Source organism: Colobus angolensis, unplaced genomic scaffold (genome assembly GCF_000951035.1).
Source record: "Colobus angolensis palliatus isolate OR3802 unplaced genomic scaffold, Cang.pa_1.0 Scaffold221, whole genome shotgun sequence".
Classification (NCBI taxonomy): domain Eukaryota; kingdom Metazoa; phylum Chordata; class Mammalia; order Primates; family Cercopithecidae; genus Colobus; species Colobus angolensis.
Window position 1 is genome coordinate 1,744,316 of NW_012115389.1, and position 13,756 is coordinate 1,758,071.

The 13,756-nt window shown below is 38.6% G+C and overlaps 1 protein-coding gene across 2 annotated transcripts in view; it reads left to right on the plus strand.

Moving 5' to 3' along the window:
• RGS17 (regulator of G-protein signaling 17) overlaps positions 1-13,756 on the plus strand; it is a 124,858-nt gene that overhangs the window by 89,453 nt on the left and 21,649 nt on the right. For both annotated transcript variants that reach the window (XM_011943744.1, XM_011943743.1), the window contains exon 2: positions 1,949-2,092. In XM_011943744.1, coding sequence (XP_011799134.1) covers positions 1,974-2,092 — 119 coding nt within the window. In that variant the 5' untranslated portion in view covers positions 1,949-1,973. The remainder of the gene's footprint in view (positions 1-1,948; positions 2,093-13,756) is intronic.

Consider the following 13,756-nt stretch of genomic DNA (forward strand, 5'->3'; position numbering starts at 1 on the left):
GTATACCGCATTTTCTTTATTCATTAATCTATTTTTGGACACCTCGGTTTTGGACACCTTGGCTGTCGTGAATAGTGCTGCAATAAACCTGGAGGTGCAAATATCCAAAAGGCATCCAAATTGGAAAAGGGGAAGTCAGATATGTTTTCTAATTTATTGTTCTCCCATTTAAATTGTATTCTTTTCTTTATCACATTGTTTATCTTAAATATATGTTTGTTAAACTAATTTTAGGTGATTCTGTTATTAACGCTTGATCAGGAACATATTAATCTCCTAATTGTTGAGTTGGTTATCTGTTTTCTGGTGTTAATATGGATTTTTGCTTTCAGGTAACACACTGAGTGAGAGACGTATTTCTTACTGTCACTTACTCTTCATAATGTAATGCTTTTCATTTCTTTCCACTAATCCCCTTAAGACCCTTAGTCTTGAAGCAGCTCTTTTATCAGTATCTCAGGATTCCCTGACATCTGGCAGTGATTTTGGAAAATTCCCTGACGCAGTCACTGAACAAATAAGCTGATTGGCTGAAGTCTAATGTGGATGGCTTTTTCTGCATCCTACCCTTTCTGCAGCTAGGCATTACTGAATAGCAGAAATTATTTTTTCAGTACTTTTTTTGTGAATGGCACAATCACAGCCCCTGATTTTATGTGGGCAACCTGGAATCAGACTCCCATTCCTCCTAGGGGAGCATCTGACACCTTACTGGAGTGTGGGACCTTTGCCCGCTTCTGTTTCAATATCTGAATTGCAGAATGACTGTGGCTTTAGACCCCATTTACCTACCACTGTGGTTCTCTGCTCTGTTTCTGGTCGAAAAATGTGGTTATCTCGTTTTCAAGAACACAGTATTTTTTAAAGTGTTTATCATTGTGTTCAGAACTGAAAATATCATTTTAAAATAATGAGCTCATAATGCCAAAATAACCTGAAGCACTTTATAGTTTTAATAAGTACTGCTCTCAGCCACACATTTGACGATATATGTGTATGATTTACATACATGACCTATTTATGAAAAACATCATTCAGTAGATTGCATTACTTTTTCTAAGAGTTCATGCTAAATTTGATACCACTCTAAGATGAAACTTTTTATTTTAATCCTCAACACAGTCTTAGATCAGGATTGGTCCTATAAATAGGTAGCAACTCATTTGGCCTTATTTGTAAGATCACAGATAAGACACTCTGTATCCCAATATTTATTTTATCTGCCATGATATATAAATTCCACCAGAGTAATTCCCCTGAATTTGATGACTTTTATTTTCCCCCGAGTCTCCATTAAATAACAATAAATTTGGGGGATGGAGGAAGAGAAGCTAATGCCTTTGCAACACTGACACCTAACAGAAAATAAGGCCCTTTGGTAATGTTATTAAGGTTAGGCCTCTGGGGGATGAGTCAAAAGTGCCAAAAAGGATATTGAGTGTTTCAAAGGAAGTGAGAGGGGGCCAGGAATAAACTTGATCTTCCTCATACTCTTATATAGTTAGAAGCCATGCAACAATCATTTGTAAAGCTCAGTTTATCTTACTGTAAACATTAGTGGAAAAACGAGTTACATATACCCTCTATAATCACTGAATGGTGTCCATAAAAAAGGCAGACTTAATCATTTTTGAATAAAGAAGGAAGTTAAAAATAAATTTTCAAACCTTATCATATTTACTTTACCAACAATCTTGATTACATGGCAACTTTGTTGCTATAATTTTATGCAGCAGATCATGGTAGACGTTCCTCCCCAAAGTTTTTAGTATATTCTTCTAAAAAGTTTTCCCGAGAATTTTTAGTTTGACTTCTCAAGCTTCCTTATTTTACCTTTTCTTAAATTATCTCCCTCCTCTCTTAGTGAAATGAGACTTCCTTCAACATAGGTAACTTATCCTTATTGCTTTTTTCATACCCAATTTTTGTTTTTTTTAATCTCTTTCAGCCAGTTGGGTCCTGAAGTAGCTGAAATGCGAAAAAGGCAGCAGTCCCAAAATGAAGGAACACCTGCTGTGTCTCAAGCACCTGGAAACCAGAGGCCCAACAACACCTGTTGCTTTTGTTGGTGCTGTTGTTGCAGCTGCTCCTGGTATGTCATGTTACCTGTAGGATGCCACACCTAGGCTTGGCAGGCACTAGCGTGAACAGGCATGCCAGATCTCAGAACTGTAGAAACTTCTCAACATGTCTTTTTTTGTTCTTTCTTTGCAAGTAGGACTTATTGAAGTCTATCATTGGTTTAATGCAAACACTTCCACAAAGAAAATATATATTTCCCCCAAATCTACATTTAAATTGACAATAAGGGTAAAAAAAAAAAAAAAAAAAAAGAAGAGGTGTGTTTTATATCATGTTTTTCTCCATTCATGCTTCTTAAAGATTTGGGTGAAAATAAGATTTTAGTTACGTAAGTATTTATCAATAAGCAATATTCTCCAATGTTACAGTCAAGAACATTAAAATAACATCTGGTAACACTGCATGTAGTATTGAATGTGTGTATGTGTTTTTTTTTTTAGTTCTCTGCTGCTACTTGATAGGGTGTTGAGCATTCAGCTGTATGACCAGATAACTGTAAGTCAGGGTAACAACCTCTGCCCAGAATTCCTGCCAATAAGGACAGAGAGAAAAGAGTCACTCACTCACAACCACCTATCTAAAAGGTCAGTGGCTGTGCTTGGAATGAAGTCCAACTCAGTTCATTGAAAAATCCTGAAATTAGAGCCAGAGAACCTACTTCCCATTGCAGTGTTATCACTGGCAGGCTCTGGGACATCATGCAAACTCATAATCTCTTTGTTCTTTGATTTCCTCATTGGCAAAAAGATGAAGAATTAGACAAGCTAATTCCCAAGGGGCCGTCTAGTGCTAAACGCCCATGACCCAGGGAACTCAGAGAACCTGCTCGAGTTCCAGATTCATAAAGTACCTAACATTTATGCAGGTGAGATTCTTCAAAGGGATGCTAGACTTTTTGAACCATACATTTTGGGGTCTTTTAAAATCCAGTTTACAAGTGGATCTTCTAGCCCAACAGTGGTCTTCTGGGTCTCCCCAGACTAATTCAGAACCTAAAGAAAGGACCCTATGTCGGCGTCATCTCTCTGTGTATTATCTCTACAGTTTCCCAACATATATTGAGGTCTTTTTGTTGTTGTTGTTGTTTTGTTTTTGGTATGGCAAAACGTTGTATCATTGGGGCCAAAATAGAAGGTAAAGAGGGCTGTACTAGAGTGGTACCTTGGTGATGAACAAGCTCCATCCACTCTGGAAAACTCCAGTTCCAGAAAAACATCAGATATTGCAGTAATCTGGAAAGCTTAAGTAGTTTTTATAATATCAGTATTGCTTCCCAGATGATGATTCTTTGTTACAGAAAGTCATACTGTATTAGTCCATTTTTATACTGCTATAAAGAAGTACCCGAGACTGGGTAATTTATAAAGAAAAAGAGGTTTAGTGGACTCACAGATCCACAGGACTGGGGAGGCCTCATAATCATGGCAGAAGGTAAAGGAGGATCAAAGGCACATCTTACATGGTGGCAGGCAAGAGTGCATGTGCAGGGGAACTGCCCTTTATGAAACCATCAGAACTCATGTGATTTATCCACTGTCATGAGGACAGCATGGGAAAAAACCATCCCCATGATTCAGTTACTTCCCACCACATCCTTCCCATGACAGATGGGATTGTGAGAGCTACAATTCAAATGGGATTTGGGTGGGGACACAGCCAAATCACATCATATACATAATTAGTTTTATTTCATTCTTAAGCCTTAATAATTTAAGGTAGAGGAAACAAAGTTTGAGATGAAGTAAATATTTCAGTCATAGTTGTGTAATCTTTTTCTGTGTCATGCCTAAAGAGATTATCTAGCTCTGGTCTTAATCTGTGAAGTACCATGTAGTGACTTACTATAGTGGTTCTGAAGTCAGACTGCCGGACTTCAAATCTTATCCTCACCCATCTCTATCTGCATGACCTCCAGCAAGTTAGTTAATTGCCAGTAATAAAAATCCCTGCCTCATAAGGTCATTGTAAAATTAAATGAGATAAAATACATAACAAGCCGAGAACAGTGTCTGACACATAGTAAGCATTTAATAAGAGTTAGCTCCCTGGGCTATGGAACACTTCATATTGAAAAATAAAGATCACTTTAAAGAAATAATGTTTTTAAAAAAGATCAGTTTGTAGCTATAACACAAAAATTATCTTGGAAAAGAAAGCTATTTTATTTTAAGTTCTGTATAAAACATCACCAATATATTGTTACACAAGGTTGAGGAATAGACTTCTATTGCTCATTTGCACTATACCAGGTTCCTGTAATCAGTATATAATTTTCCTTAGCTGCCAAAACTTATTTCTGAATTGCTTTGAGATTAAAACACCAGAACAGATAGAATACTGAAGTTTCTTTGTGCTATATGTATTAGCTGCCATATAAATATTTAGTGAGATTTGTTTTTATCAATTTTTAAAGGATGTATTAAATAACAGAACATTTAACATTAACACATGAGCATGAGATTATTGCAGTACACAGACAATGGCTGAAGAAAAAAATAGCTTTTGGAAGCTGCATCAACTCTCTACACCTCTAGAGTGGATCCCCAAACATTGGGTACATTGGCTCCATGCTCTGTTAGCTCTAGACTAGCAATACCCTTGTCAGGAACTGCATTTGTTGTCAATGAATATTGGATGCCCAAGTCTAGGCCATAAAATGTATAGTCTGTAAATTTACAAGTCCTTCTGTATATGACAAATGATAGATAATTTCTGATAATTATAAACCACTTGATTATTATGTATTTATTTATATTTGAGACAAAATCTGCTCTGTCATGCAGGCTTGATTGCAGTGGCAAAATCACAGCTCACTGCAAGCTCCAACTCCTGGGCTCAAATGATCCTCCCTCCTCTGCCTCCCCAGTAGCTGGGACTACAGGTGCATGCACCACACTTGGCTAATTTTTTTTTTTTTCAGTGGAGTCAGCATCTTGCTATGTTGCTTGGGCTGGTCTTGAACTCCTGGGCTCAAGCAATCCTCATGCCTCAACCTGTCAAAGTGCTGGGATCTACAGGCATAAGCCACTGTGCCTGGCCACTTAATTTTTTTTTAAAGGATAAAAGTTAAAGTTCCTTGAACCATGGATTTTAATTATGACTATATTGTCTTATTACAAATGAAAATGTCCTTTACCCATATGTTTTTAAAGTACCATTATTTTTGTACTTCAGGTTTATAAAAGAAAATTATAAAGGCTTTTTGGACTAAAAAGAAAAAGAAATAAATGTTCTTCAGATTTTCCAGGCTAGGTCAAAGGAGCAGAACAAAAAGAAACACTAAAAATGTAATTTAGGGACTAAAAAAAAATGTTAGAAATCAAAATATGAAGTAACTGTCATTCGTGAATGGGAGCAGTTGTCATGTGGCTGAATTTACTTCCTTTTAAGGAAATAGAGTGGTAGGAAAATAAATTTCTATATCTAGTAATAAGTACAAATACTTCACCCTAAGCTTCATGTTACGGGTTTTTTAACAATGTAACATTTTCCTCAAATTTGCACTTCTCATTCATATTTCATTGTCAGCTCTTCTCTCATTTTTAAATTGATTCCTGTCTTTATAATATTACTATCACATTTTTGGAGGGGAGGATACAGACAGTGAGTACATAACTGCTGAATTGTTCCCCAGTTTCTTTGAAAATTCTAAACTGTTTAGACAGGCTTCATAGTGACTTAGACTGACCATTCTCTATCTCTATCATAGAGGCACTTTCTCCCCCCTACATCAGTCTCTCTCCTTATCTCCTTTTTCTCCTCATAGCCCTTGCAATTAAAGAAGAGAAAACAGGAGGATGAGGTTTAGAACCATTAACATCCTTAAATACATAAGCAATGGATACCTAAATCCAGGGCATAAAACGGACAATCTATAAACATGCAAGACCTTCTATTCATGGGACTAAGCTAGGGTGAAGAGACCATTTTGTCAAGACCATTTGTCTACGGGTTCAAGGTTGACACTGGCAAGTGGAATGTGTTATTTCTTGAGATAGTAACCTTCTTCCCTTTTCTTTATAAGAAAGAAATCTTTGAAAGATACTGAAGGCTCCTCTCAAACTGCCTTCAGTCAGGACAGTGTGAAGCAGTGAGGTTGTTCAGATGCTCACACGTGAGATAACACATACAAAAATGCAGGGCAGACTAGAAACTGCTGTGTGCTTACAAAAAGGAGGGGCATCAAAAATGGCCACAGAGCTTTCAAAGTTTATTATGAGCTTGAAGCTCATTTTCAAATTGTCCTACGAACTCTCTTGCAACATCATTCAGAGGTTGCATTAAAATAACTCATGCTACTTTTTCACATGAAATCTTCAGGTACTAATTCCTCTATTAATACTGGATGCTTCTGTGGGTGTCCCATCAAGCAAGACAGGGTTACCTGTGTAAAAATTAGAACTCCAGAGACCTCAGCTCCCATCTCCAAAATGTTTATGTTGCCCTCTGCTTGGCACATCATGGTAGTGAGATGATGGCTGTGGAGAGGAGAAGAATGAAATATCACTGGCCATAGCCCTGGCTCCAGCTTGCAGTTACCAAGAGAATGGTTCTGTCTTTAGCTACTTTATAAATTAGACTTAGGTATAAGCTTTCATTTGAAAAAACAACAGCAACAACAAACAATGTTTGGAAAATGTTGTATCTATTTTTACAGGTAAGAAAACTGATGGCTTGCTGATGTCAGTAGACCCATTAGGGAGTGAAGTGGAACTGAGATGCAAGCCGCTGAATGTCTAGTCCATTGTTTGGTTCATTTTAATGTGACACTTCCAAACTTTTTATTTCCAGGTTTGATATGAGCCATTTCCAAATACAACTTTACCATTTGAATTCACAATCTCATGCACTCCTGGGTATTGCCCACGAGATTTGGCCCACTGCACTGGACTCTTCTCAGGAGAGATTGGTCACAGACTGAATTTAGTAAATTAACTAGCCTTTGGAAAGCTAAAATTGTCTCTCTTTTGGATACATTAGTTCCCAGAGTTTCCAGACCATGGGATGGATCTCACTAAGTAAATGTTAAGTGCTTCATAAATATGCTTTGGACTGCCCCTCCCTCCATTTCTAACAAGTACCATGGCCTCTATAATTCAAAACAGTGCAAAAATAATGTCCTATTTTATCCTCTGATGCTGTCACACTTTAGCTCTCTGCCAAAGGAAATACTAAGATGCATGCTTTAAAAGTCAAAGGATATTTTTTGAAAGGAAAAACAAAAATCCATGCCTGCACCATGGTAAAGAAACCACTCCCTGGAAATAAAACTCCTCACACATGCAAGGTGAATCATTTCATCTGAGGCACCAGGGAATACATGGTTTCCTCTGTGCCTGTCACCCTCGGAGAGCTGATTCCTCTCACATGGCAGAATACGTTATTCCTGCAGAGTAACTCACACTGCACAGGATTTCCAGAGTACTTGTAAACAGACCGTCATACATACTACTTACAAAGAAGCAATACAGAAGTCTCCAGTTTGGAAACTCCATCTTGCCATGGCATGGGTACATTTCCTCAATGTCTTTATCAGTTATATCAACTTTACACAATCAAAAGATATCTATCAAAATGAACCCAAGTTTCTCAGGCCATATACACAAAACCAGAGTGGACAATAGGACTGTGGACTGAATGAGAGTTAATGGTAGAAGGAGCCTCACTCTGGTGAAGAAATCCAGAGTCCCAAGAGGACAGGAGGAAGAAACTGTAGATAAAGAGGTGGCAGGTGCATTTGGTGACAGGGCTGTGCACGGTGAGATCTGCTGACCCCAGATACCCCAGTCAGCTTCAAGGTTCAGACCCAGACAAAAAATCCAAATTTCAATCAAAGCTGACTCACCCTACGTGGCAATGTGGTGAGGACTGTCTATGTCTGGATGGGCCAGGAGGTACCAGAGCTTCAGGGATGACCTTGGTAGTGGGCTGGTGCTGTTCATACCCTCTGCCCTAGAAAAGGCTGAACACATGAAAGGTCAGCGTTTGACTCACCAACTTTTATACGAGTGATACTCCTGTCTGCCCCGTGTTTTTGTTTTTTAGGTTAATACCTTCAGTAAAAATTATAGTACATAGATCTTGTGTTTGAATTCACAAAGCTCAATATTGGTCATTGCTGCCAGGCATTTTTGTAAACAGGTAACTGAAGTTTCATGCATCAAAATAGCAAAACATAGGCCAGGCATGGTGACTTATGCCTGTAATCCCAGCCGTTTGGGAGGCTGAGGTGGGTGGGTCATGAGGTTAGGAGTTCAAGACCAGCCTGACCAACATGGTGAAATCTCGTCTCTACTAAAAATACAAACATTAGCTGGTGTGGTGGCGTGTCCCTCTAATCCCAGCTACTCAGGAGGCTGAGGCAGGAGAATTGCTTGAACCTGGGAGGCTGAGGCTGCAGTGAGCCAAGATCACGCCACTGCACTCCAGCCTGGGTTACAGAGAGAGACTCTGTCTCCAAAAAAATGAAAAATAATAAATAAATTATATATATATATGTATATGTATATAAATACATTTTGGCTTACATTATTTGGTCAATATTAGTAGGCATTTAACATTTGTTGAATGGGTGATGGATTTGGATTTGCCATTTGAGCCCACTTTATGAAATATAGAAACTTGTGTCACAGAAATTCTTTTCAAAAATTACAGGCATATTCTCCCAGGTCACCAGATTTTTTTTATGCACCATTTTTCTTCATGCACCCGTGTGTGTGTGTGTGTGTGTGTGTGTGTGTGTGTTTTAAAAGTAGTAGTACTAATTAGTAGTACAGAGGGGCATGAATTTGGGTAGGGAGCACTAAATCTGTTTAGTATTTGTGGGATACAAAATCAAGAAGAACAAAATAGAAGACTAGCGAGATAGGCAGTGACAAATAATCAAATATCTTTTACACCTCATTAAGGAGTTTACACCTTTTTAGAGATGGGAAGCAATTAAAGAGTTTTAAGTAAGGAGGGGACAAAGTCCATTTTATATTTTAAGTGTTCTCCTGAGGGAATGGAAAATGTTTGGAAGGAAAATACAAAAAGTAAAGGGGATGTTAAGAGACTTTTATAATAGCCTTGGTGAGACATGGTGAGGCCCAACATAAGGAGACAATAAAAGGGATGGAGAGAAGTGCATTTTCAAGAAAAAATTAGGATATACTGCCAAGAATTAGTGATAGACGAGAAAGAGAAGGATGACTCCATATTGCTTGCATGAGTAGCTGGGTTGCTGGTGATCCCATCAAATGAGAGGACACTGCAATAGGAAGTTATTTAGGCCAAGGATACAAAGACGAGTTCAACTTGCTCTGATTGAGGTATCCAAGAGTTAGTTGTATAAACGAATTTGAAGCTTGCAAGGCAAGCATGGATGAAATATGACAATCTGGGACTCATCAGTTGCAAGAGATTAGAATGATTGGCCCTGGTGAGTATTCCAGGGTGAAAAGCAGGGAGCTACAGACAGAAACCTCAGGATGCACCACATTTAAAGAACAATGGAGGAGTGAGAGTTGCAAACACAGAACGTAGAGAAGAGGTGATGTGAGGAATGACGTGCAAAATGCAGCAAGGGGGCCAGGTACAGTGGCCCACAACTATAATCCTAGCACTTTGGGAGGACATGGCAGGAGGAAAGCTTGAACCCAGGAGTTCGAGACCAGCCTAGGCAGCATAGTGAGTCCCCATCTCTACAAAAAAATTTAAAAATTAGCCGAGTGTGGTAGTACACACCTGTAGTCCCAGCTACTCAGAGTGATGTAGGAGGATGACTCGAGCCCAAGAGTTGAGGCTGCAGTGAGCCATGATCACATGACTGCACTCCAGCCTGAGTGAGACCCTGTCTTCGAGAAATAAAATAAAACACAGCAAGGGACTGTTACAGAAGCCAAGAGAATTGAGAGTTTCACAAAGGGAAGTCTGAGGTTGCACATATACCAGGGAAGTCCAACACAATAAGAATCATAAAACATTTTGTGATTTGACCAACCAGAGGGGCTTCTTGGTGAACTTTGAGAGAACCAAGCTTCTCTGTAAGATGTACAACAAGGAAGAACTTGGAGAAAGAAAAGCTCCTGACAGAGAAAATGAGTGAGCCCCTCTTTAAAGGCTCTGAGACCCCATATGCTCCTCCTTCAGGGTGAAGGTTTGCTTTGAGAGAAGTTGGAGTTTCCTTCCTGACTCATTCAAAGCAAATTATTCATTTTCCAAGGCAATATGAAATTCAGCCGTTCTAAATCCAGGTCAGCTTTATTAGCTACCTGCACAATATTTAAGAACTTCCTCCAGAAAATTCTAATCAATAATGCAAAAATGAGGTTGACTTCTTTGCTACCCTTATTTATAAAATTTCATAGTTGTGTTACACCTGATTAAATTAAGTATTAGCCCTACTTTTGCTTCTCCCATTAAAATTCTTCATTATTTCTTATGGGCCTAACCTACTGTCTTTCATGGTCTAGGTGTGGTAGACCTATTACAATCTGCCTGCTATTTTAGCACATGATTCAAGAATTACTTGTTCTGTTTTTGTCAGATAAGGCAATCAGATTCACTTTTTGTGAAAATGAAATTGATTTTATAATTCTGCTGGACTGGGTGCTATAAATTATAGCATGTATAAATGCTATAAAATCCATATCTTTGTTTCCGATATTAATATATTATGTATTAATCTACATCCTTTTGCATGGGAACATCTGTTCCTAAGTGAAACACAAATTTCTGTCACTGACACTTTGTGTATAAAGTGATATACTTTTTTATTTTTTGAGAGAGAGAGAGAGTCTTGCTTTGTCACCCAGGCTGGAGTGCAGTGGTGCAGTCTTGGCCCACTGCAACCTCTGCCTGCCAGGTTCAAGCGATTCTCTTGCCTCAGCCTCCCGAGTAGCTGGGACTACAGGTGCACACCACCACACCTGGCTAATTTTTTTTTTTTTTTTTTTTTGTATTTTTAGTGGAGACAGGGTTTCACCATGTTGGCCAGGCTAGTCTCAAACTCCTGACCTCAAGTGATCTGCCTGCCTCAGCCTCCCAAATTGCTGGGATTACAGGTGTGAGCCACTGCTCCCAGCCAAAGCAATATAGATTATTTAAAAATGCAGAGCCATTTAACTGCCAATTCCATAGTAATAGTGGAACAGTAACTTCAAGTGTTTTGTTCTAGAGGTAGTCTTGCCATATTTGACAATTACACACAAATTCTAATGGCGTGTCTTCCTCAGAAAGCTGACTTTCAAGAGGCTATATGGGATAAGGAAAGACCAATGGCACTGGAATTTTACAGACCTGGGTACATTCCAGTTTTATCACATGTAACTATGAAACCTTTGGCAAGTTACTTACTACCTCTGAGTCTCAGTTTCTTCCTCAGTAAAATGAGATTACTAATGTACATAAATCCCTGCGTAATCCTTTATTGATAGGTATTATTTCTGTCCCTTTGCATGTCTCAGGCCCAGCGAAATTTACCAGTCTGTGTAGGATGTGGCTGTTGCAGGCTTGGCAATGCTCTGTTTGCGTGTTGTCAGTTAAGGTAGCAGATGCTGTTTCTTCAGTCTGTATCACTCACCCTTTCTCCCCAACTCTCACATTAATCAGCACAGGTATAAGTCAGGACAGCCCTGGAGCATGCACTGCACAGCCACAGGGCTCCCAGAGTTTGTAACTTTTATATAGCAGGGTTCTGTTTCTCTACAGATCAAGATTGTTGTCTTCCATGGTGTCTGTTCCCAAGGAAGCCCCGCACATTCATCCCATATGTATTCACACACACACACACACACACAAACTGGAAAATGCGAGAGAAACATGGATGGGTAGGTGAATGAGCATTCCTGCCAGCTATCAGATATATTTCTGAATATTCACTAACAGGGTTTTAACTTTTTCACTCTCCTTTTTATGATAGGGACCCAGCCTTCTAAAGTCAGAAGCTTGAGCTCCAACTGAACTAATGCGCTTGACATAGACGATTGCATGCTATTTTAATAAGAGTAACACTGTTATTGCTCCTAACTAAATAGAAGTCCATCTGGCCTTTTCACATCTAAGATATTTGCTTTCCCACTAAGGCATTCACTTAGTTATAAATTATAGGTAAAATTACAGTGGGTTGAAGGAATAGCTTAAAATAGGATTTTAATCAACGCGAGAACTGAGGTGTAGAAGGTTCTGATGATTGGCGTGTATTTTTTATTTTTATTTTTATTTTATTTTATTTTATTTAGATGAACTCTCACTCTGTAGCCCAGGCTGGAGCGCAGTGGCAGCATCTCGGCTCACTGCAGCCTCCACCTCTGGGACTCAAGCGATTCTCGTGCCTCAGTCTCCCAAGTAGCTGGGGCTATGCGTGCCCCAGCTAATTGTTTGGATTTTAGACAAAATAGAGACAGGGCTTTGCCATGTTGCCCAGGGTGATCTCGAACTCCTGAGCTCAGGTGATCTGTCCACCTCGGCCTCCCAAAGTGCTGGGATTATAGGCGTGAGCTACCATGCCTGGCCTGGCATGTATTATGTATCTTTGTATTCAGACCTGTAGTTCTCTTAATTTTAAGGAAGAATAAAGAAACTCTATGCTAAATAAGAAGCTTTGGTCATCTAACTGAACATAAACGTACAGAGTAGATTTCGATTTGCACCAGGTAATTACTTGTTAAATGAAGTTGGCATTCCAGATGAAATCAATGTGTCCATGAGCCGAAAATCCAGGGCTTGGGGTTTCAAATGAAAATTTAATATAGACAAAAAGAGGGAATTTTTGATACCCATCTTTTCGAACAGATGCATATATAGAAAGAAATTGGCAACAGAGAGAGAGAGAATCAGAGAATGAAGAAATTTGTCTTCAGTTTCCATGGGTCAAAAGAAGAAATGAATGTTTACATATCACCCAAACTGGAATTGAAATAGAAATAGTGTGGAGAATCCATTCTCAGGATGGCTCTTTGAAAACATTTTAAATAAAAAGTATTTCCTACCTGTTGGTAGTTAAAACCCTTTTCTAATTTATTTGTTCTAAGAATGTACGACCTAAGTTCCGTATTATCCCAGCATGAGACAGTGGAATGCAAAATGATTTCTTATCAGAAAGGATAATGACAATGATGATAACATTATGCCTGCCTGTTTTTAAGACAAAAGTATTCCTAAATCAAATGACTTTGGGCCGGAGTCTATTCAGAATATTTTGTAAATATCAAAAATGAAAAATGATTGCAGTTATGCAAACCTCCCAAGATTAAGTTTATCCTCTTCGATTTCGATTATTACACTCACTGAAAAACTGAATGACTCCTTTTAGATTCCTTAGAAAGATATAATTATCAAAACTCCTTAAGTGAATGAATAGATTCTTTTTCCAAATAAGGATATTTACCCACAGAAATTTTTTTCAGTTTTTGCTTTCTTCTGACTTGGTTTAAATATTGTATTTATAAAGGTAACACAGCCATCTAGTGGACAGATACTTGATAGCTGATTATTTTACTTGAGTTTAAGTTCATGAAACAAAAGCTTAAGCCAAATGAAATACTTGTTTCATGACACACGGCACATGATTACAAAATGCGGGGTGGGCCTTTAGAGGGGCAACATGGGGTATTTTTAGGCAAGTGTTTTATAACATTTCCATACACAAATTTCTAACCACTGTCCCCATCCCCACATACCCCACTCAAAACCG